The sequence below is a fragment of the Sciurus vulgaris genome, assembly GCF_902686455.1.
Source record: "Sciurus vulgaris genome assembly, chromosome: 6".
NCBI classification, from domain to species: Eukaryota; Metazoa; Chordata; class Mammalia; order Rodentia; family Sciuridae; genus Sciurus; species Sciurus vulgaris.
The window spans coordinates 57,534,008-57,559,697 of NC_136466.1; the positions used below are offsets into that span (position 1 = coordinate 57,534,008).

General features: G+C 40.1%; 1 protein-coding gene across 3 annotated transcripts in view; it reads left to right on the top strand.

Moving 5' to 3' along the window:
- The window catches only part of MEGF10 (multiple EGF like domains 10), a 168,846-nt gene that overhangs the window by 111,029 nt on the left and 32,127 nt on the right, over positions 1 to 25,690 (top strand). For all 3 annotated transcript variants that reach the window (XM_079144349.1, XM_079144348.1, XM_079144350.1), the window contains 6 exons: positions 2,319 to 2,455; positions 8,994 to 9,206; positions 15,731 to 15,905; positions 17,200 to 17,320; positions 18,123 to 18,286; positions 20,422 to 20,524. In XM_079144349.1, coding sequence (XP_079000475.1) covers positions 2,319 to 2,455; positions 8,994 to 9,206; positions 15,731 to 15,905; positions 17,200 to 17,320; positions 18,123 to 18,286; positions 20,422 to 20,524 — 913 coding nt within the window. The remainder of the gene's footprint in view (positions 1 to 2,318; positions 2,456 to 8,993; positions 9,207 to 15,730; positions 15,906 to 17,199; positions 17,321 to 18,122; positions 18,287 to 20,421; positions 20,525 to 25,690) is intronic.

Here is a 25,690-nt window from a genome sequence, read left to right on the forward strand (position 1 = left end):
AGAAACTTCATAAGGCAATGGAGTCAGAAAAAAGGGGGCTTTAACTGAGAGCCTGAGGATGAGGTGAAGAAGGGAGTATGGAGCTTGTTCCAGCAGGCCCAGCAAAGGTAATGAAAATAAACCTGAACTGGTCATGGGCCCTCTAAGCCTTCCTTAAGGCTACTCCACTTCTACTTTTTTTTTTTTTTTTTTTTTTTTTTTAAATCCGAGTGAAACCCACTACTTCTCTCTGAGTTGTCCAAGGTAGATAAGATGCATCATCTTGGACTCCTTCTCTTCTTTCATCTCCTGTATTTGGCCTTTTGCCAACACTGGTTCTTGGTGAGGGAAGGATTTTGCAGGCGGGACAGTGTCTAACGAGCTCTGTGCTGTTCGGATGAGGAACTGCCTGCACTCTGCTCCTAGGACTTCTGCATAAATACGCTTCCTGGAGTAGCATCAGCTTGAGGTTGGAGCTTTTTCTTCTCAGCTGGGGTGGTCTTGATGTGGGATAGTGGTAACCACAATCTTGAACTATGTCCCACAGGTGAACAGGTGGGTCCTCTCTCAGGGTCCCCTCCAGCCTTCCCTCCACCACTTCCTCTATATTCTGGCTACCTCCCTTAACAACTTTCTTACTAAACTCCTCTGTGTGTAGTTGGGCTTCCAACTTATGCTTCTCCTTTACATTTTATTTGTACTATCATTTTAGGTGTTTTTCAAAGGCGAGCATATACTCCTATTATCCCTACATACACATATATTTCAACTAATAAAAATAATGTCCCTCAAAGGTGCTGGCTCACATTAGTCCTTATTCATAAACAACATATTAACAGCATCCCTGGAGCTTATGTGGGATGGTGATGGGTAGTGAGGATCAGGCCCAAGACAGAGAGGATTTGCACCAGGATCCCTGATCACTCTGTGCCAACCCTTGACCCTTGGCATGGTCCTTCAGTAATGTTTCCATCTTACGCTTAGTATAGTGTGTGTGTTGGAATAAAGGGATTAGAATGAACTAATTACAGGTTGTGACCTTATCTTTGATTCTTGGTGCTTAGCACTATGCCGGGCACACAGATGATTCTCAGTTAAAAGCTAATTTGAATCATCTCTCAAAGGTTTTTTTGGTTCCAAGTGTCTGTAGAAGAACTTTCCCTGTTTGTAGATAGCTAGAAACCACCAGAGGAGACTTAATTAGCACACCAACTGCCTTTGTGGGTAGCCAGTAGTTAGAGGAAATGTATTTTCTTATGCTATCCAGAATAAACATTTACAAAACCATCTGGTGTTTGCTAGCCTCCAATTTCAGAGTGTTCACAGTCTGCTTTTTTTTTTTTTTTTTTTTTTTTTTTTTTTTTTTTTTTTTTAGAGAGAAAGGACAAAGCAGCTCTGACCGTTAAAACCACTGAAAAATTCCTGTCATGAGGGAGATGATATCAGCTCTAATTATGACTCCAATAAATACTTTCACTCATTCAGTAAATTAGGAGCTACAAGCCCAAGTTATGTAGCTAACTGAAGTATAAAATTAGAGTATTTCATTGACCTCTTGGTATAGTATCTTACTCTTATCCCACAGAATTGGAATAAATACAAGACTATACTTGACAAGGTGAACATTCTCTAGAGTGAGGAGAAATGTCCAAGTTACTCTCTTGATTTTTCTTCCCAGGAATAGGCTTTCCTATTGATCTTGGCTCAGAAATCTCATTGAACCTACCTAAAATAAAAGCTTTTTTTCTTCTGAAATAAATGCCAAGGTTCATTACTATGGAAGTATTTCTTATGTATTGTTGCTGTTAATTCAGGTACATAAAATTTCCATCTCATGTTTTGTTAGACTTTAAGAAATACAGCTGGTGAGAATGGGTGTTTTCTGTGGAACATATGGTAAAGCATTTGGATATTCCGTTTGCACCAGATGTTGCCTTTTATGTAACGGATGCTCAATAAGTATTGTTGACTTATTGTGCATGTAAGACACAAGGAAGAACACTCAGGAGGATTTATAAATTCCTTAGGTTGCCATAATAATTTGATGTAACTTTATCTGAGGCTTCAGTTTTAAATATGGATTTTTCTTAGGATTACTAGTCTGCTGTCTTACAATGTATCTTGAGATTTGAGCTTACTAAGTAAATAAGCCCATTTAAAATTTCTAACATTTATAAGATGATGAACAGTTTATGTGTTCTAAAATTCTTTATCTTATTTTCTTGCAGCCCTGTTCCTATTTCCCTTCTTCCCTTTTTGTTTCCTCTCTTTCCTTCTCCCTCCTTCCGTCCTTCTCTGGCTGGAAGCCTGTTTAATTTTCCAAGTCTCTTTGAATGCAGGGCACAGTGTGTGGTCAGCCTTGCCCTGAGGGTCGCTTTGGAAAGAACTGCTCCCAAGAATGTCAGTGCCACAACGGAGGGACATGTGATGCTACCACAGGCCAATGTCATTGCAGTCCAGGATACACAGGGGAACGGTAAGGGACACTCTTGTATTTCTCCGACCATTCATAATGGCATGGGAGGAAAGTATGGAGTGTCCAGGGAGCATCTTCAGTACCATGTGTCTATAACTGTTACATAAGATTCCAGAAGCATGTGTAGAGTATTTGTGTGTTTGAAAGATTCTATTCTAATTCAATGTAGGTAAACTGAATCACAGTTACTGAACTGCAGATAATGGACAAGCTGGGCCTGGTGGCTCATGCCTGTAATCCCAGTGAATCAGGAGGCTGAGAGAGGATGATCACAAGTTTGAAGTCAACCTCATCAACGTAGGGAGACCCTGTCCCAGAATAAAAAATAAAAATAAAAATGTAGCTCAGTGGTGAAGCACCCCTGGGTTCAAGCTCTAGTACAAAACAAAACAACAACACATTCCAGAGAGAAATGTCATGGAGAAAACATTAAAAAAAATCATAAAATATCAGTTATTCAGGACTCAAGATGAATGTGTTATTTTGAAAAAAATGAGTGCTTAGGATGCCACTTACATTTTAAGAATTTTTGGATAAATTGATTTAAAAAAGGAATGTGTATTTGGGTACCTTTAAAAAGCATAAAGTTACCTTCCTATGATATTAGCGTTCTGTTAAGAATATTAGTCATCATATTATGTGAGGTCGTGTGGTGGTGACAGAGTAAGACCTCCAGGACTCCAGGGTTCTCTGACCCACGTGAAATAGGAGCAAGGGCTGTCTCAGGTGGTTCTTGCCCCAGTGGTTTGTCATTTCCTGTAGAAATGTTAAACTATATAGATGTTAAGCTGTTACTGCTCACCCAACTTCTGATTTGCTCTTGATCTATTTTGTCCTGAAAGACTGGGGACTGAAGCTCGCTGGCTGTGTATGGAAATTGGAAAGAATACTGGAGAGGCAGAAGAGTATAATGATTAAGAACAAAAGGTTTTGGAACCTGGGTTCAGACCAATGTGTCCTTGGAAATGACTCTATTTGTAATGTTCAAGTAGTAATCATACTTTACCCTAAGGGTGTGTGTGATAAGAATGAAATTAGACGTCAATTCATTAAAGCCTTCAGGACAGTCCTACAGTTGATGCATACAGTCATCTTTATAATTGAGTGATGTCTGTGAACTGTATGAAATTAGCTATCACTGGTTTTGTGATGCCCGTGAATTTAAAATCCCTTTTCCCTCCCCACCCCACCCTTTCCGCCCCCCCCAACATTCTATTTATTTCATGACTTTTTTAATGAGTAGGGATATTTGGTCTTTTCTTTCCTACATAAACCTTGACGTTTCTGATTAAATGAATTTCTAAGAACTTCATAATTTTTAAAAATTCCAATTCAGTTTCTAATCAAATATTTCTAAAGAAAAATGTACTTGTGAATGTTTACTTTTTAATTTAGTCACCATGCCAAACTTTTAAATTAATTTTAATGTTATTTTTAGTAAACACTAAAATTATTTAATAGTACAATTCTGTCTTCTACAGATTAAGATAAATTGTCCTTTTTCAATACTTATGATGATTATCTCATTTTCTGGAATTGTTGCATTAATTTGAACCTCTGAATTAGGGTTGATAAATAGGGGTCAACTTGGGAATTCTCCTCTCCTTCCTAATTTTACTGGAAATTGACCTTGGTATAATTTCATGTTTGCTATTGGTTATTAGTAAATTGTCTTCTTTGTGCTTATATAGTTTTTTCTTTTAGTCCTTGTTTTTGTTAAGAATTTTGCTAGTAGTACAAACTTAATTTTATTAAAGGACTTTTTTATCTTTTGTTAATATAATTATGTTTCCTTTAATTATTTGATGTTATGAATTACTGACACCTAGTACATCACTTTTATGTTTTTTTATAACATGTAATTGGTCTACTTAGGATGTTTTTGTGACCGACAGGCTAGTTTGAGGAAATATTTTAGATGAAGTTGTCAGGTAGTTTCTGGATCTGGGTAGCATCTTACTATAGAAAAATGAGGGAGGACATGAGACCAAGGCATTAAAAATTTCAATATAATTGTTTTATTGTCCTTTAGGGATTTACATTTAAAATTAAAGACATGAAAAATTAATAAGCAGTGGGCTGGAATTGTGGCTCAGTGGTAGAGCGCTTGCCTAGCATGTGCGAGGCACTGGGTTCAATTCTCAGCACCACATATAAATAAATGAATAAAATAAAGGTCTATCAACAACTAAAAAAATAAGAAGAAGAATACAAGGCCAGTGAGCTCATATTCATTTGGAATATAGGGCAAGGAAGTAACAACTAATTTTCAGGTAAATTTTAGAAGCAAGGAAGACAAAAGCTAAAGAGAGAGAGAGAAAAGAATGAAGACAGAGCTTGCTTCTTGAATTATTGCTCTTATAACTACTTTTATGAGAGGCACCAAGGTTGATGACAATGCAATCCCTGTTTTCAATGGCTATCCCCATCTGGGTTCTGGAGTGAACACACAGACCCACCACAATGGCAACAAGCACATTGTCACTGTGAAAGAGAAACAATAAGTAGCTATGGGGCAGTTTGTGGCAGGAGGTGTGGGGGAGGAAAGCTCGGGAGCTGGGGACTGACTTGCCATTACCCTTGCCTTGAGAAGTCTACTTGACCACTGAGGTTAGGACAGATGGCTGCTGCTCCAGGGGCAGGTCCCACCACAGGCAGCGGCCAGCAGAGCATTCTCAGGATGTGGGGACAGGCTCCCAGCCACAGGGAAGCAAAACACCGCCAAACAGGCACCTGGCAGTTGGCAGAGCTGCCCAGGGGATACCCAAATGGAGGCTTTGGGGTTTGTGGAAAGGCCGAGAGGATATTGTGGTGAGGGATTCTAATGTGGGGGAGTCAAGTAAGAGTGAAGGAAAGGATGTTTCCAGATCCTCTCAGAAGTTTTTCTGAAGATGTCAAGAAAGTGTGCCTACTGTTAATGGTGTTGTCACAGAACTTCTCTGGGGTCTTTGAAGCCCTAGCACTCACATAGGCACATAGTGGGTATTTAGTAAGTGTTAGATGGATGAAGGAATCCGTGATTCAATAATGGACTCTGTTAAGGTGAACCCTACAGATGGTCCTGCCAAGCCCATTCCATATATCCTAAACATGACGATAAATGTGGATGAAAGGAGGTAGTGAGAAATGGAAGCTAGACATCAGGAATGCAGCTTTGGTCTTCAGTGGAGGAACTCTTTCCTATCACTATAACTATGGAAAAGTTGGCTCCTTCCCAGGGCTTTTGAAGTTTTCCAGGAGCAGGGGTTCCGGATGTCAGAAAGGCACCCAGCTGACCCTTTGAGTCTAGTTTAATGAGGAACATGATTCTTTCACACTATTGGCCCAACTATTCTGGTCACTCTAGGTAGGAGTGTACTCAGAAGGACAAGGGAAAAAGAAGGATCTGCCACCCTTCACACTCTAACTCACTTCCTTTTCCTTAAGTTACAATGAGATGGGACATAATAATCAAAATGGCATTGAAAGAAGTCTGTGACACCACTGGTTTGGGAACACTGGTGTCGTGTTTTATTAGTATATCTCTACTAAGTGTTTATCCATCCTTTTTCAATTCCAGGGCATCATTTGAGATTAAGAAAAATAGATATCAAAAATTTCCATATTTCTGTTGTGGTCAGTATTTTTATTGCTTCTCTTTCATAAAGAAAATGTATTTCCCTGAGATAATTTTTCCTTGTTCCATTTGGGGTCACAGAAGCAGAATGAAGGCCTTCAAATATGTTGGAAAGCAGTGCTTAAGTTAAAGGAACCACTCAGAAAAGCGGCTCCATGATTATGTTTATTTTCATAATGGAAAAAGTCCTATATACATGTATAGGATTATTGTACTGGACCCTATGAATTTGTGCAATTAAAATAGCAATTTTTAAAAAGGTAGAAAGTGTCTACTTCTAGAAAGACCTCCTGCCATCTTGGTGTGGTAGATGGAAATAGACGTGAATGTTACTAACAGATGCCCTCACAAGTGCAACGCTGACAACAAAGAACCAAGTTGACATGATGGCTGCTTTTGAAAGTAAAATTGAAATGGCTTTGTTTTGTATTTATAATGCAAACTAGTAGGGTGTTTAATTACAGAATGCAAATGTAAATATGGGTCAGGACCTGTATTTTGTTTTCCCAAAGAAAAGGAAGTCTCTGCCAAGATATGATAAAATATACGCACTGGTTCCCTGTAATTTGGTGGCGGAAACTTTTCAGGCTTCCCATCTTTACCGCTTTCAACCACTTCTAGAACTGTGTTTTTTTTTTTTTTTTTTTTTTAACAAAGCTGGAGTCATGCAGATAATCCAAAGCTTAATATTTTGGATTGTTTTCAAATCCATGTAAGAAAGAGAAAGCAATATTATTTCACATTGTTTATCTTTCTCCTTTTGTTACTGACTTGCAAGGAAATCCAAACCAACAGGTTGTCAAGTTGTTTTTGCCAGCTTTCAGTAGAAGCCATGATGGGGTCACAGCACTGAACCCCAGTATTCCTTTCTTTGAAGTTTATATCTTTAAGGAATAAACTAGACGACTCGGCTTATTAAAATTTCTTAACAGGTTAAAAATAATGAGAACCTTTTGAAAATATGCTGGTCTAGCCTGGTGCAGTGGCACATTCCTGTAATCCCAGCGGCTTGGGAGACAGAGACAGGAGGATGGCAAGTTCAAAGCCAGCCTCAGCAATTTAGTGAGGCCCTTAGCAACTCAGGGAGACCCTGTCTTTAGGTAAAAAATAAAAAGGACTGCGGATATGGTTCAGCGGTTGAGCACCCTGGGTTCAATCCCCAGTATAAGAAAACAAAAACAAAAACAACTCTGGTCTAAAAATACATGTACTCATGTGTAACTCTAAAGCATACATTGGATTGTATGCTAAGTGTTAGCCCAATTTCTCCAAAACTTCTGTAAGGATGTAGGATTGAAGACTTTAACTTCTGTCAGATGTACCTGAAGATGTCTAGATCTGACAAAGCCAAACTCACAGGAGGAGGCTCTTTTCCTTGTCTCCATCACTTTCAATATAGGCTAGAGCAAGAGGTAACCAGAGAATTCCCAAGATTTGTCCTCTGCACTGAGAACTGTGGTTCCAGTGGTCATCATACCCTGTTCAGAATACGCAAAACCCTGTAGAAAGGCTGTTTTGAGAATGTTTCTTTGCTGATTCTTTTCAGCATTCTTTAATTTGTTATCATGCCCTGTTGCTCGCATTATCTAAAAAATACAATGCTGACCTACATTTTTGACTCCAGGTCTGGCATGACTTGAGAGCCACATGGAATGTGACTGCTGAGACAAAGTGTACCCTCCTTGTGGTGAATGCTCAGCTAGACGAAACCCTGTCTCCCTCCCTCTCCATTGGCAGAAAGCTCTCCTTCTGCTGTGGAGAGGCCCATCGCCGTCACCTCACCTCGCCAAAAGGAAACTTGGCTAACCCAAGAGCCGTTGGCACTCTCTGTGGAGCAGTGATGGATAATTTTTTTCTTTTCTGTCATGATTTCCTCCAGCTACTCAGCTTCCCACCTCACTCACCTTACCTACAGCATGTCCTTCCACTGGAAAGGAATTCTAATGCCATTTTTTAAAAAACAATGAAGTAAAAGTTTTGAGGTCTGATATTTTTCCTTGCCATTTGGCAGACCTTCATCATAACAAAGGACAATATCCCACTTGCCAAAAATATTGTGTTAGAAAACTCCAAGCCTCCCTATGATCTCTTGGCTGGGCTTCCCAGGTTGGAATAGAAGACACCTGATTTCAGTAGCTCAGAATTCCCCAAACCTAAAAAAGGCTTACTCACTAGTTACATAGCTTTCTAAATGAGAAGCAGTGTTTCAGCTTTGAAGAGAGTAGAGACATGGTTCAGATTAAAAATTAATTTCTTATTTTTTCCACATGGAAAGGCAAGAGAATTAAAATTTACCATCAAATTTGCCTCCAAGTTGTTCTTTTTCTTGGGAATGGGGGCAACATGCTTTTACATTTCCTAATTATGATATGAACTGGGACTAATGTTTGGGGGATTTCTTTTCTCCTTTTCTTGGTACCTACTAAAGTGCTGTGTATGCCTTTGGCAAGCATTAAGTGTGAAACCTGAAGTTCTGAGCTCATCATTTTATTTTGTTTTTGTTTTATTTCTTCCTTCAAGAGTCATACTGCTGTTACTACTGTGTGGCCAGAATAATTCACCTCAATGCTTTTCTACCTATAATGGGAGAATCACTATATAATATGCAGTTTAAAAAGCAATTTCGATTTGACATTATAAAGTCATTTTGAATGGACATCCCCTGACCCCCACTGACCCCAGTACTACAGAATCAAACCCAGAGGTACTGTACCACTACATTCCCAGTGTATTTTAAAATTTTTATTTTGAGGCAGGGTCTCACTCAGTTGCTGAGGCTGGCCTTGAACTTGGAATCCTTCTGCCTTAGACTCCGAAGTCACTGGGATTACAGCGGTGTGCTGCTGCGCCCGTTGAGCCGACTCTTCTGTTTTCACCTGGCACCTGACTATCTATCTACTGTCCCTGGTTCTTACTTGATAGGTGCCAGGACGAGTGTCCTGTTGGAACCTACGGGGTACGCTGTGCTGAGACCTGCCGGTGCATCAATGGAGGGAAGTGTTACCACGTGAGTGGTGCATGCCTCTGTGAAGCTGGCTTTGCTGGTGAGCTCTGTGAGGCGCGCCTGTGTCCAGAGGGGCTCTATGGCATCAAATGTGACAAGCAATGCCCCTGCCATCTGGACAACACTCACAGGTGAGTGTTGGCTGCCCCTGGAAGAACGTGTCCTCTCAAAGTTTTAGATTTGATGTCCAGGATTTGGAAACAGGGATTGACAGAGAATTTGGCACCCTAAGACCCTTCCTGCCTCTGAGCTGTCCTGGGCAGGAATTAACAAGTCCAAGGAGAACTTTTTCACTTAGTGATTGATGGCCCATGTCAGAAATGCTAAAATTGTTAAATGATCATTGGTAGACATTAAATTCTTCTCTCTATTAACGGCCACTGGCAAAAATTAAATTTGCTGAGATTAGTAAAACTGTTCCCTAAGAGAAGGATTCTGTGACATGCCCTTAGAAGCAAAGATTCAGTGGAGAGACAAGGGCTTCTGCCAAGGTTAGTATGTAAAAGATCATAAAACGATTGTCAGTGCAACTTGTTTTACTTGACAACAAATCTGTGCATGCAAAAGGGGCTACAGAGAGGAAGTGGGCAGGTTGAGGTTTTGTGCTAGTGCTTCACATGTGGTTGTCACATGGGAAATACCTTTCCAGAATTGATTACTTTGACACAGAACCCACAGGGGTCTGTTAGCTCAAAAATCTCTTGAAGAATTTGAGAACAGGAAACCACAAACCCACCCACCCTACTGTACCTTGTCTGCCCCTGAAAATATCTTCCCACCAGCTCTCTTTTTTCCCCTCCTCTGAGGACCAAAAACACATAACTTAGAATTCTGGGCCTTGTTTGCAGACTTATGGAAAAGCTGCATTTGACAAGAATATAGTACATTATATAGAAGTTCAGATGTTTCTAGAATTACTTTTATTTGCATTCAGCACAGATGTTGCTTCATTTATACTCCTGAAGATAACTCATGGCTGCATCAAATCCCAAATGCACTGAAGTTAAAAGTAAACAGAAATATGTGGATGGTCTCTTCTTTAATTCATTGTCAGGAACCAAGAAAACAAAAACAAACAAAACAAAAACAAAAACAAAAAATAAACCTTGTATGTGTGTGTGTGTGTGTGTGTGTTTGTAATATATTTAAATGGGACATATCAATTGTATTTTTAATGTGATTCAAGTAACTTTTAAGCCACTTTAGTCAACTTTTGGTTTTGTTCATTGGAAAATGTTGCCATTCTTTACATGACAGGGTTAGAATAACATTTAGGAGGGTAAAAGGGAATAATCTCTGCAGGGTTTTGTTTTCCAACTCTAATATTTAAGGAGCTGATAGGATTAGAGACAAGTCACAAGTTTGCCTTCCTTTCTGCAGTACAAGATTTGTTGCAATGAGAGGTAAGTATCATGTAGCAATAGCCAAGAGCATTCTCCAGTGTGCTTCACTGTATATAGATGCAGCTGAAGCAAATAGAACAATCAACCTGTAGAAAGGAAGAGCTCTACTACAAGAGAAGTCGATGCCGTGAGATTATTGATCTTGGCAAGATGCAGGTGGAGAGTTATTTGATGCCAATCTTGTGATAACTGTAACACAGGTCATGTGTAACTAAGTATGTATGCTTTAACAAAGTGCATGAGATTGTCTACAATCACATAGATCAAATAACATGAACATCTGTCTAATAATGTATATCAAATAGTCAGAAGATTTAAAACGTCTATTATGTCCCTAAATCATGAAAGGTATTTTTAAAGATTAGCTTCTACAAATGTCTACTAAAACACATTGAATATTGATTATATGATTCTTTTTGAACTCACATTTGGAGCCATTCATTAATTCTTATATCTTGACTATTCATTAATTCTTTTTCTTATGGTTTGGGATTGAACACAATACCTCACACTGTGTTAGGCAAGCACTCATACCACAGAGTTGTATCTCAATCCCCCTTTAGTTCTTATGTCTTGAACTTCCTTTTAAAATTCTTGGAAACACAAAGTCCCTTCAAACCAAAAGGCATGGAATTCTTGTTTTAATTGAAAATCTAACTTGTTCACTTACCACTTAAGCAAGTAGATCTGTGCTGTTACATAATTCATGATATATATTTGTCCTAAAACCTTTCATTATAATTAATAAGATAACTAATGCAATTTAAGTTAATGGTTTACATTGTCTTCACGTAAATTTTGAGATCTGTGAATGTACATATTGACGCATATCGTGGCCATATATTTGGGTAGGGGTTTGTATTGATGAGCTTTTTCTGCATCATAAAAAAACAAACTCCCTAAACTTAGTAGCACAAAACAACATTTGTTTAGTAGGTGATGATTTTTTGATTGACCATTTGGATTGGGCTCAGCTTAGTGGCTCTTCTGCTGGTCCCACTTGTGTTTAGCTGGCAGGTTGACTGGAGGCTGATTGGTCCTGGATATTCTCACTCGCATATCTGGCATTTGGCTGGATGATGGCAGTGACTGATCCACACATCTCCAGCATCTAATAGGCTAGCTTGGGCTTTTCTGCATCATGACTGGCTTCTAAAAACAGCACTAAACAGGGCAAGTGCCAACATGCAAACATATTTCAAGCCTCTGGTTGCGTCATGTTTGCTAATGTTTATTTATAAGACAAAGCAAGTCCAAGTTCAGTATGCTCCACTTCTTGATGGGAGGAGTTACAAAAAATTTGTAACTATTTTTGTTTTGCAATCATTTATAAAATTGAAATGACTTTGAATGTATTTATGACTAATATTGCTACTTTGAAGTTTAGCACTATTATTTGAACATAAAGATTTTTCACTGTGACTTTTCAACATAAAACTGACTTTTATGGTGGAAATGATTTTGAACAATAAAATAAAATTTGATATTTAATCAAATTCCTTGTGGGATATGTATATTATCTCTTGTTAATAAGGACATTTCATAGCCATTGGCAATCAGGATGTGCCTCTTAGTAAATGCCACCTAATTGCCATTGCCTTTGAGCATTAATAACATCTAAGGAAGTGAATTAAAGGAAGTTCGATGACTCATTCTGTTTTAGCCAGTATTATGCAGTCTAGGACTCTTGCTATAATTTAGCTATTAAATTGAAAAATTACTAGAAAATGTGTATTAAGTTATATGTATATGAAATGACAAATATTCCCCTATGTGTATAATCCTATTTTTATATACACGAAGCAATCTGTTCTTTAAATGGAAAACAGATATTGAGTATATCACCCTTCAACCTCCAATCTGCTGCTCCTACATAAACACGTAAATCTCATTACCAATTAAGCTGCCTGCATGAGAACACATCAAATGCCTCCAAAGTGCTCTGGCTTCCTACATCTAATTACAAATTGCAGAATACTAATTTTGGTGTCAATCAATCTGAGAACCAGTGTGCTGCATTACTACTCACTGGGGGGCATTGAATATCAATTTCTCTGTCTGCCTCTCAGTTCAATTCTCTGTCCCCAGATTATCTATTTTGTTTAATACTTATGTCTATATCATGAGTGTAAATTGCCCTTTTTTATAGTGTAAGGTAAACTACCTAATCCATCACTTGAAATATTTTCTGTTCCTTCTCTCAAATGTAGGGCCTTATTGAAGTAAATTTAAATTTGTTTGTGTTTGCTTACATGGTCTGATGACCTCTTATCTGTGCAAAAGCCTGAATTTTAGGTATTTTCTTTCATATCCAGTTCCCCTTGCAGGCTGATAGTGAACTTATTTTCTTTGGTACAAAAACAGACAAACCTGATTTAAATTTGAGACTGAACAAATCTTACACTTTCTAGGCCTCTGTTTTCTTGTTTATAAAATGGGATCATGCATACCACTTTAGGATGCTTATGTCCCGAGAGAAAAGATATCTCTGAAGGAGTGTCCAAGGAGTTCCTGGAAAGAAGGAGGAACTTGACTCAGGGCCAATGGGACTCTTGGCATTCCTGACAGGAGAGACTTTCAACGTGGTCCAGTCAAAAGCATAGACAGAGCTTTATTTAGGCAAGTAGATACACATTTAAGGGAGAATGGGAGCAATCTCAAGAGAAGCCTTTGGGGTAATGCAAGGAATACACATTCAAGGGAGAATGCAGGCCATCTCTAGGGGGAAGGACTGCAACCCGTTGGTGTGAGTATTCATATTTATAGAGGGAAAGTTGCTAGGGGCTGGTTTAGAGGTGAGGCCAGGGCAGACCTACACAATTTCACACTGGTTTTCCCTAGTTTTGCAGATTGCCCTCATATTACAAGAGCTGTCACTCAGAATCTGCAGTTGTTTATAGGTCCTGTCTGCATTTCAGTGGTTCATGGACACTTCCGTTGAGACCCAGTCTCTCTTTCTCTCCTTTTATTCCCAAGTTCTTATTTCAGTTATGAGGACGGAATTAAATAACGCATATGGAGTGTTTAGCGGGTGACACCCGTTCAGTGCTCCATAAATACTAGCTGCTCATCTTTGCATTCACATACAGTATCATCACAGACATCGCAGCGGTGAGTGTGTTCTGCAATTAGTGTTGATTCCTTTTAATACTAAGTTTAGGGGAAGTCCTGCCTTTATATACAGATATGTTGATGTTACTTAGCATTGCTCAATGGCAGAGATGTCAGGGAGAAGCAGATCCATGTTTGAAAGTTAGCTCTGGAGTCAGATCTGTTACACATCAACTGTCATTTTCATTTATTCACTCAGACTTTATGGTATGACGAGGACGGGGAGCAAAATAGACTGAACTCTTGCCCTCACAGAGGGAGAGGAAGATGTAAAAGTAAACATAGGGCTACAAATTGTGAAAAGGAAGAGGAAGATCAGGGTGCAATGAAAGAGAAGAACCACAGAGACCTAATAAATATTTGGGGTGGGGATGGTGTTGATTGGAGAAGACCTCTCTGAAAAAGAGTTGTTTAAACTGAGACTGGAAGGACAAGATGGAGAGAGATAGGCAAAGAGTAAGGACATTGCCTTCCAGCAAAATGGACTCGCCCAAGGAAGGCCCTTAAATTGATAATACTTGATGCTTTTACAAACTAAAAGAAATCCAGTGTGGCCAGACATAGTAATAAAGAGGGAACAGTGTTGAAAGGAGAGGTGGAGAAAAGACAGTGGCCTGATGCTGAGTGTTGTGGGCTATATTTAGTGGACCATGTATCTGTTTTCACAGGATGGGGTGTAAAGGTGAGCTGGCTATTCACTCTTTAGAATGTCCTGGTTAAAACAATAATTAAATAGTCACACTGGCTGTATTAAACCATATGAATCTCGTTCTGAGTGAAACCTTGAAGCGTTTTCAGGCGAATGTTGTTTTACTCTTTAGGAGATGAGCCTGTGTGCAGAAAGGAGAAAGGGTGCTGGGCTGATCCGGATTTGGGAGGTCTGGCACTGGCATGGAGTAGGATAGTGACAGTAAAGATGAAGAGATAAGGACAGATTCAAAATCCATTTTGGAGTTGGAATGGTAAAGTCCCAGTGATGCATTTCTTTTCTACTCCCAAAAAAGCATCTCGATTATAGAATTGAATTTGAATGTTTCTTTAGGCCACATTTTGTGAGGATGTTTATGGTGGATGCCAAGGTTTATGCCTGTGGGCCTTCAGTTGCGAGGAGGTCTAAATGGGAATTTAAATAAATTTCTGAAATTTAGGATGAAACCATCCAAACTATAGGCTTTTTCTGAAGAAGGAGGAGGAAAAGGAGAAGGGAAAAAACTAAAAGTGGAACATGAGATTATGGGGTGTGGCTGAGACCCTCACTTGACAGAAGAGGTCATTAGGCCAGGAGAGGTTATGTGCCTTCCCTGGGTTACTGAGGCAGTGTGAGAAGTGGAACTACATCTTCAGTCTTCAGCCCTCCTAGGCCATCATTCTTTCCAAGAGTAGAACGTCTATGAGCAATCCTGTGATGAGAGGTCATTTAGCAAATGTCCAGATGCCACAGGGGACTTTGTTGTTTGTCCTAGTTAAGGGAAAGGCTTGAGCTCTGTTGGGGGAGGAAGATCATCTTTGAACAGGCTTCCAGTTGTCCACAGAGCTAGTTTGACTGTTTAGCTTTTCCTGTGGGGGGAGCACATGTTTTTGGTACAGTGTGCCACAGAGTGCCCTATTGTGTCAGCTCACTTCCATGTGCATCGTAGCACAGCTGATGTGTCCATTTGCTCTGGAGCAGCAGCTGGCCACTTGGCCTGGCAATGTGGCTGCTGTTTCAGGTAGCAACAGCTGCTCTGCTGCCAGGTAGAGGGAGCTGAGAGGAAAAACAGATTCACCAGGGCACAACTTCTTGGACTTCACACTGGTTAACTGATGAGATATTGTCATTGGGATGGGGTCCTTTAGTGTTTCCCATAGAGATAGCTCCTTATTGAATTAGTGCCTTTGATTTAAGAAAGAATTTCAGACAAATGGATGGAGTTATAATAGTCATTCTTCTAGAGCATGATGCTGATTTCACACATTTCTGCAGTATCAATTAGGTTTCAGCCAATTAATTACATCACACAAGCCTGGGAATGAAGTTTAAATTAGTGTGCATGGAATTACCCATACATCATTTAGTGATCATGGCTAAAGTAACATTTGCATGGGCCTTGGGTGTCATGTTTACCCCAGAGTGACTTGTTTCTTTCATCCACGTCTCTCAGCTGTCACCCCATGTCTGGAGAGTGTGCCTGCAAGCCCGGCTGGTCGGGACTCTACTGTAATGAGACATGCTCTCCTGGATTCTACGGGGAAGCTTGCCAACAAATCTGCAGCTGCCAAAATGGGGCTGACTGTGACAGTGTGACTGGAAAGTGCACCTGTGCCCCAGGATTCAAAGTGAGTGACTTGGGCTCTGGAGGCAGGAGAAGAGAGATGTGGAGCATATCAACAACATGATTTGTATGACCTGCTGTAAAGTACAGTGGATGTGCTCCAGTCATTCACATCATGAATAAGAAGAGAATAAGGATAAAGTATGAACAGAGACATAAGTAATGACCTTGGAATGATGATGGGAAAGCTGGCAAAACTCGCAACGTGTGATTAATATTTAATATAAGAATATACCAGGAAGTATGATGTATTGTAATTGTTCCTCAAGTAATTATTTTGCTCTCCTTTTATAGACCACAAAGAAGTTACTCTTCCAAGTAGGCTAGTTATTATTGATGACAGTTATTCTTTTAATTCAATGAAATTTGAAAATACATCATACATCAAGTTATCATTTATTATGTATTTACACTCTTTAGTTAGTTGCACATAGTTTTTAGGTTCCTTTGGGAACCAAGACCCTACAAATATACCTGTATGCCAACACAACATAATTTTGCCTAAAGTTTCTCAGGTTTCCTACCTATAGGTTAGGAATCTTTGTTTTAAAGGAAAACATGTTGTTTGGAATGATTTCCTCCCATTTTAAAGAAGGTAACATGAGACTGTGAAAAATGTTAATGATATTCCTGAGCTAACATAGAACTGGCAGGTCATACAGTCACAGAACTGAAAAGATCTTTTTAGGGTTTGCTAATCTATGTCCCAGTTATTTGGCTGAGCCCTTAAATTAGCCTTAAGAATCCCTCCTTTTTTTTTTTTTAAAGATACGCCCTCCAGTCACCTTTGGTAGTAAGCCAATTCTGTGTTTAATGCTTTCAGATAAATCGAATTGCACTGCTGGCTGAGTGTGTTCCATTGCATTGTTTCACCCACTACTAACATTACATATTATACAAGGATGTCTAGGAAGCATTGGGAACTAATATATAGTTCATATTTATGCTTGTATATTTATTGGTTGTAATTTTACAGCTACAATTTGCTTTTATATATCGACTTGTCTGACCAAGGACAAAGGTTTATTTTTTAGTTCTGCTCTGAAGGCAAATCTCATGAAGGCAGCAGGTTTTCGGATCCCATTTACTATTCTATCTTAGGCATAGCCCCACTAGTATTACCCATGAATCTCTAAAATTTATACAGTGGTGGCATTATAGCAACTTTTAAAAAATATGATGTGTTAAAATTAGAAAGGAAGCATAATTAGCATCACCATGATATACTTTTGTTTATTTGTGTTGTCCTGATTTCAGTCAGCAAAATTGCCTGCCTTTTGCTATTTGTGCCTGTCTAGGGAGGTGACTGCTCCACCCCATGCCGTCAGGGTACCTATGGGATAAACTGTTCCTCTCGCTGTGGCTGTAAGAATGATGCTGCCTGTTCTCCTGTGGATGGGTCTTGTACTTGCAAGGCAGGTAAGAGTGGGTGGATGAGTCTTTTATTTGATACGGATCCTGTTATCATCTGAAGTCATAGGATAGAAATCTTGATAGGGTTCTAGCTGTAGCTGCATCAAAATTCAGTGCCTGACCTCAGCAAGCCCCTCATCCCATGTGGGCTCTAAAGCCTTCATGAGTCAATGAAAAGAGGCTCACATTAGATGGTCTCTGAAGTTGCTGCCAGCTTTAAAAGTCTGTGAGTCTCTGCTTTGGGCAAGAGTAAACAAGCAGACGTGTGTCTGTGTCCCGAAATTGACTGACCTGGAGTCATGACAAGAAATGCGGCCAAGCACAGATTCTATGTGAGGCCCAGAACGTGTCCATCCGTAGATGCAGCCAGGATCTTGGATACACATTGTCCATGGTTAAAGGGATCCTGCTTCAAAGATGGGGCTGTTTTTTTCAAGTACAGACGTTCCTCTTCACCCATAAATTTTCTGATCTGAATGGAACTCAGCCTTCCACAGCGTGCATCACTGCATGTCAAAGGTGCTCCACTCCTGTGCTCTTCTCCAGTTGCTCAGTGGTGCTCCTCAGCATTGGCATGCTTGACAAGCCACACGGCACACATGGCTGTTTGGGTCCTCGGGTACCTTTTGTTTGTTTCTGATGGAGGACTTCTGTGGCAGAGCCAAGGCTCTGTGCTGCTGGGGCTGGGGCAGAGAGGCATTGTGGTGCATCTCCAAGACGTTTCTGGAGGGAAACTTGGCTTGGAAAGGCTCACCACAAGTCCCTGCTGCCTTTGTTCCCTCATTGCTCCGGCATTCTTGTTGTGCAGGCTGGCACGGGGTGGACTGCTCCATCCGCTGTCCCAGTGGCACCTGGGGCTTTGGCTGTAACTTAACATGCCAGTGTCTCAACGGGGGAGCCTGTAACACCCTGGATGGGACCTGCACGTGTGCACCTGGATGGCACGGAGAGAAATGTGAACTTCCCTGTCAGGTAGGCTGGCTCTGCCTGGGAACTCCTGGGAGAGGCTGATGCCAGAGGGTTGGCTTCTTTCTGCAGTTTTCCTGATTTAAATAGGCTGAATGTGAACCGAACTTCAGTAATTATTAGAAGAATTGAGGTGTTTGCATTCAAAATGGACATAGGATTGGAAAAGGGGTAGGCGCAGCAATCGGTTAGGTAGGTTATGTGAGACTTCTTCCTTCTTTCCCCTTTTCTCCACCCTGCTTCCCTGCCCCTACTCAAATAATTTTCTCTGTTTCTTAAAACACTCATCTTGTAGTGGCAGCCAGTTAGCAGCACTGGTCAAACACCCAGTGTATGCTTGTCATTCTCCAAATATTTTGTTTGCATTATAATGGAAATCCCCTAGCCTTTGGGGTGAGAAGTGACCCGGGAACTGAAAAGGGGTGGTGATTGGTGTCACAGAAATGCTCATTGAAGTGATGAAAGAAGGCTTTGAAAAGGCATCGTTTAATGTAAATATCTGTAGTTGCAAGAATCTCCTAAGATTTTCCACGTTTAACACTCTCTCCATTCCATTTCCTTGACCTACTTTGGAGATGTGCATCATTAGAAATTATATCCACCCTGGCTGACAGAGGGTGCAGGTGGGAAGTGTATTCTGAAGTACCCTGCCGATTTCTTTCTTTCCAAAGCACTTGGCTGATTCCTTTCCCTCACTTCCATCACTCCTTCTTCCTGTCACGATTCTTTTCTCCTGAGCCATTAAGCATTCTCTCAGTGATGTGTGTTCTCTGCCTCCAGGACATCATCAGATGACAAGATAACAATGTGACCCCTTGAACTGGGCCCCTCCAGAAGGGACTTCCATGGAGGCTCTTCTCTCTCTCTCTAGGCTTCCTCCTCATTAAGTCCAATCCATTTCCCAGAGTAGAGAGGATTCCCACCCTGGGCTTTTCCATGTCCTGCAAACCCCCAGGACAGAGTTAAGTTAGCTTTGCTGACTCTCAGACCAATAAACACATTATCAGTACTTGGAAACAGACTGGAAGGTCACCCTTCACTCCCTGTTGGTTTGTGGACAAAGCAAAGCCCCAGGCACAACCTTGTCCTTTTTTTTTTTTTTTTTTTTTTTTTTTTTTTGTATGTTAGATGAGTAGTAAATCAAAGAAGGCTGATGATTTAGTGGTTCATAACATGGTAGAGTTAAATCTTGTGTAACTTTTATCAAATATTAGTGGGGCCTAAAAAAGGGCTTAATCGGTTTTACTACTTTAACCAGTTTTAAACAAATGATTATGCCATCTAATACCCAATGTCTGTTCATGCTGGTTCTCGTGCCCCTCTGGTGATAGTGCATGCCCCCTGTTTTCCTTAGTGCCTGGATGGTATGGGGAGGTTTGTAGCACCTTCCCTCAACTCCCAGAATCTGAAGTGAAAGAGTAAGGTTTTCTCTGCAAATGCAGAGCTTTCCATTTTTCACCCATAATGAAATAATCATGTCCACCAAGAGTCTCATCTCTGTTGGGCTGCCCACTCTGACACACATGTACAAACCTAACCGTCTGCGAGGGGAAGAGGAGGAGGGTGTGCCAGCACATACTTAGAAGTTTAAATCAGAATATTTCATGTGGTTTCAACTTTTTATTGGAAAGGAGGATATTACAAAAAAGTAACAAAAGATTTTCATTTTTCTATGTTTTTTTTAATACCTTGTATTTCACTGACAACTTAGGGAAATAAATGTAATGCAATTAGAACAGTAATTATTTTTAATGTTAGAGCTTATTTATGTGGGCCAGGGTTCTCCTTTTCTACTAAAGAAATGAATGCATTATAGGGAACCCCGAACTATGTTCTAAAAATTTTTTTAGGAACAAAAATATATTTTTATGAGTCGTGACTTATGATGTTTTTTAAAATTAACCAGTATATTTACATATATTGCATATATGCACACCAACATATTGTAAATTTGGTTTTATCATCCATCTGTCCCAACCATTATGTCAGTTATCAGCCAGTTTGAACAGTTTAAGACCTGGGAAGAGGTGACTGTAATATGTACCCCTGAGAGGTGTAGGGGAGCAGGGTACTGTATCTGAAATGACTACCCTGTTGCCTCCAGGTTCTCATTGCTGTCTTTGGTACTATCTTCTGTGTAGGATGGCACATATGGACTAAACTGTGCTGAGCGCTGTGACTGCAGTCATGCAGATGGCTGCCACCCCACTACGGGCCATTGCCGTTGCCTCCCTGGATGGTCAGGTGAGAGACCAGAGTCATTACTTGAAAGGGGAAACCAGCTAACTTAATGTCCTGTTCTACTCTTTCAGAGAAATACACAAGTCAACTTTTCAGAAAAAAAATGAAAATAGAGAAAAATCTTCAATAAACCACACATGTACCCATGAAATGTAATCACTACGTGTAATTAATATGCAACCCACGAATGTTTTTGTATTATCATTGGTCTGTGCCAGGGTCAATTCTCTTGAGCATTGGTGTAGAGTCCAGTTGCTGGAATTTAGACAACAAGACGGGAGAATGTGAGTTACTGTGAAGAGCTCAGAATGAACTCTATGGTATAATTGAGCTTTGAGGGGAAGAAAGGTTGAAATAAACCCTAAGAATATAATTAGGTCAATTTAGTGAGATGAAACTATTAAATACTAATATTAATATAGCTAATATGCAAATACTTAAATATTCTCTCCTAGAAATAAAAGTTTTAAAACTTCCTTTTTTCTCACAATTATGTTGGAGTCATGACAAATTTATAATATGGTTGAGTACAAATTTTCTAACCACAGCTTGAGAATTTCTCTTTATTTATGTGGCTTCATGATTTTAGCCAGGAAGTTTATCAAGCTAACAGTGGTCCCAGAAGAAGGATGATGATTTTGCTCATGATCTACAGACTTGCTTGGACATTTAGTGCCATCTTCCAAGTCTGTAAATCATGAGCAAAAACACCATTCTTCTTCCAGGACCACTTTATTTCCCACCAGCAGTGAATGAGGGGTCCAGCTTTTCCACAACCTTATCACATCTGTCTTTTCTATTATAGCCACGCAGGCGGGTGTGCAGAGGTATCTTATTGTGGTTTACTTCTGCGTTTCCCTGATGGCTAATGATGTTGAGGATCTTTCCATTGCATGTTTTGGCTATCTTTGCAGAAATATTTATTTACATAATTTTCTCATTTTTAATTGTTATTTTATTTTTATTATTGAGTTGTGATAATTCTTATATATTTGAGATTAATGTTCTTTACTGTATATGATTTGAAAGTGTTTTCTCCTATGAGTTTTTGTTTGTTTTACTTTCTTGATGGTGTCCTTTGTTTAAAAAAGTTTTTAGTCTGAGAAAATCTACTTTATTTCTTTGATAAATTTTGTTGCTTGTGCTTTAGCGTATCAAATCTAAGAATTAAAAGGTTGGTGACTTTTTTTTCTAAAATTGTAGTTGTAGCTTTGGATTCATTTGAGTTAGTTTTTTTTTTTTTTTTTTTTTTTTTAATGAGATAGGATGAGGGGGTCAAACTGTATTCTTCTGCATGTGGATATCCAGTTGTCCAAGCACCATTTATGGAAAAGGCTAATTCTCACCCCCATTGAATCTTCTTCATATCTTTTGTTAAAAATCTAATGGAAAGCCCATAAATGTGAGAAGAGGTTTTCTGGAATCTCTGTTCTATCCCATTGGTCTATATACTCATTCTTATGCCAGTACCACACTGTTTTGATTATTGTAGCTCTTTAGGAAGTTTTAAAATTGAGAAATGTGAGTCCTCCAGCTTTGTTCTTTTTCAGGATTGTTTTGACTGTTCTGGTTCCTTTGAATTTACATATGAATTTTAGGATCAATATGTCAGTTCTACAGAGGAGCAAGGTGGAAATTTAACAGGAATTCAACCTATCGATCAATTTGGGGAGCATTGCCAACTTACCCATAATCAGACTTCAGATGCATAAGCGTGGGATGTCACCTGCAGCCTTTTCAGTGTTGTCTGTCAGTCCCTTAGAGTTTGTTGAGAGTTTCTTTGCCTTTCTGATGAACTGTCATGAGCTTGATTTCTACTGTCTGAGAGCCACCTTCAGAAAGAAGCCAAGGCTTGTGCAGTAGACTTCATTTTCTATTAGTAGGAGCCACCCACAGACAGAAGACTTCCTGACCCTATAGTTCCTTCTTGACCTGCAAAACTTTACAATATGAAAATTCTATATTCACAGTTTTCTATTGACTCTCTATTACCAAATTTTAAAATGAATCACACCAGGGGTTTAAACTGAGTTTTGTTACCAGGGTTCTTGAAATTCTCAAATGGACTGACTAGTATTAATTTCTCATTGGCCACTGTTAAGCAAAACATCATTTCAAACCTTCTGGCAAATTCCGAAGACATCTAACAGAGAGGCCACATCATTTGTTTTGGGTCATATGCTACCAAATCTACTTTTGTCTTGTGAATATATGGAAATGTGAGGTATCCTGGAATACCTCATTAGTACTCATGTGTCTGCCTGCTTTGATTTAGAACCAGCCTGTGAAAGACGCACACTAGTAGACATGGGAGAAGCAAGAGATGATTTGGCCTGAAGCCAGCAGGAAAATGTGTTGGTTGCATTCCACAGTCTGGGTCATGGGGTAAGACAAATGATCCCATCTGGCCTTAGACCTATCAAGCTCCTGCGGGAATGCAGAGGCTTTGTCACACAATGTAATCTTGTAATCCTCTGCCCATCTGCGACTGGCTTGCTTCTCCAAAAGGCACAGGGCTCTATCTCTTACTGCCCACTGTGTCTTTGCTTCATGGCCTGTGTGTCTTTATTGTTGCTAGGCCAGCTCAGTTGTCCCAATGCCTCATTTCTTTGCGTCCTCTGTGTGGGCTGTTGATGTGAAAACATCTGTCAGTATCTAAGCCTGCATGAGTTTGTCTGCCACACTCACAGAACACTGTTGGTACAAGCAAACATATGTAGAGGAAAAGAGAGTTCCAGAAGCTTCAGAAACACCTGCAATTGGACCAACTTTTGACTTATTTTTTCGAAGAGGGCAGAGCAGATTCTGTGGACTATTTACCCAGGACATCATTTCATTGTCGACACTGGACAGACTCATGATCTTTCATCGATAAACTTGTCTCAAGTAATTTCCTTGTTAGGAACTTAGTCAATGTAAAGAAGGCTTTGCTTTTCATCTAGGCACCAGATTGGGGCCACACTGTTAACAGAAGTCCAAGGAAGTAAATGGTTCTACTTCCTCTCCTCTCACTGCCAAGATGACTTTAGATGACACATTGAACATCTCTGTAGAGATGAGGCAGTATGGTGTGTAGCAGCCAGGCTTCTTGAAAAAGTCAGTGAAATCCAGCACAGGGGCTTGAGCGCTGCCATGGGCCAAGTCCAGATGGTGTGAAGTGTTTGTCCCACGATCAACTGGTTTGGTGCCAGAGGTAAGGGTAAGAGAAATCGATAGGCCTACCTGAGGAAGTTGTGCACTAGCCTGATGCACTAGGAAGTCTTGCCTGTGTCTAAACACATGGTCATTGCCATTCACAGCTTCACCCTGTCATCCACTGGCTGTCTTTCTCCTCAAGGACAGTGACCAGAGTTTTATTTTTATTTCACTATAATTGATAGTCCCTAGTCATAAAAATTCTTCAAAATATGTATTATGAAAATAACCAAATAACAAAAGCTTCACGATACCCCAGCAACTGTTTCCAAAAGAAGATTGCCATTTTTCAAAAGAAAGGATGTGCACTTTTATTATATATGGTTATTTGAGAACTTAATTTATTTAATATTTTTAGCCAACGGGCTATTTTTTATTGATTTTTATTTATTTATTTATTTTGGTACTGGGGGTTGAACCCAGGGACACTTTACTATGGAGCTACATCCCTGGTCCTTATTATTTTTCATTTTAAGACAGGGTCTTACTAAAGTCACTGAGGGCCTCACTAAGTTGCACAGACTGACCTTGAACTTGTGATTCTCCTGCCTCAGCCTCCCGAGCCACTGGGATTACAGGCCTGTGCTCATGCACCTGGCCCCAAAAGACTATTTTTTCAAAATTAGGCAGACTGCAGTAGAAAAACAGGGAAAAGGAAATAACATCAAGGACATATCGTGAATTCTTCCTACACCTTTCCCACACACACACACACACATACCCTCCACATACACACATACACATAACTTACCCATGTGTAAGCACACATACATATACACTGCTATAAAATGAGACTGGCTTTTTCAAAGTCATTGTAAAATTCCAGGTGTCAATAAGATATAATTGCTTTTATATAGATAGATATATAAATGGATATGTGTATTCCCAGAGTAGTGGAGTGATATGCTCTATAAAGTATTTCCTGAAAGTGATACGAATGCATTCAGCCAGACAGAACACCTATTTGCTGAGTATTACAGCTAATCACAATTTCATTCCAGCTGTCTGGGGATGGTGCAGTCTGCAGACTGGTCTCTAGTCCTGGCTAAGATCACCATCAGCTGGGAACTCTTTTCACTTGCATATTCCCAGTCGCCACCTCACACCTACTGAGTGAGAATTTGGGGAGTGGGAGAGGAGGAGATAAAAGGTGAGGAGGATGGAGCCCCCACAGGTCCACTTTTGTACAAATTTGGAAACAACTTGGAAATCCCTTAGGATGCACTCTTTGGCACAGGGAGTGAGAGCTGGATGTCTGCCTGACTTAGCTCTTGGCTCGGCTCTTCTGCTGCATACAACCTGCGCAGCCTTACTCGACAGTCCCATCTGTGGTGTTAAAAGTCACCCAGTAGCCCAGGTAGTACCGTTACCTTGTGTGCCTAGTAGATTTGTTACACCTTATTACTAAAATTATTGAAGAATTTGGGGTGCAGGGGGGCATTTTTTTGACACAAGCATAACCAATGGCAAAAGAGAAGAGAAGTCTTAAGAATGCATTTATACTAGAATAAAAAGTTGAATGCTGAACTGTTAGTAAAGGGGTCAGGACACCAAAGCTACCTCTTGACCTCTTGGGAGAGAAAGACTAGAGGGGCAGGGTATCATGGTAAGGAGGGGAAAGGAGACTAGAAGAAGTGTGAGGTGCTTGAGTCCAGTCAGGAAGGGGAGAATTGGGAGCAGTAGCTGTGAGGGCAGTTGATGAGAAGAATCCAGCTTCCTCACTCTTCCCAGGAAGCAGAACAAAGCTCGCAGCAGTCCAGCCCTTCTTTGTAGCCCCCCTTTCCAAGTGTCTCCAAACACCACTTGACTAGCAAAGTGAACTGCTGCTTCAGGGACTGGTTTATCCCAAAGATCTCCCATGAGGCTGGTGATGCCTGAATTGTTACAATAAGGGAAGACCTCCCTTCCTCTGTCCAGTGACACATACCTGCAGATCCAAGTTGGAGACAGTAACCTGTCAAGGGTTAATGAGCA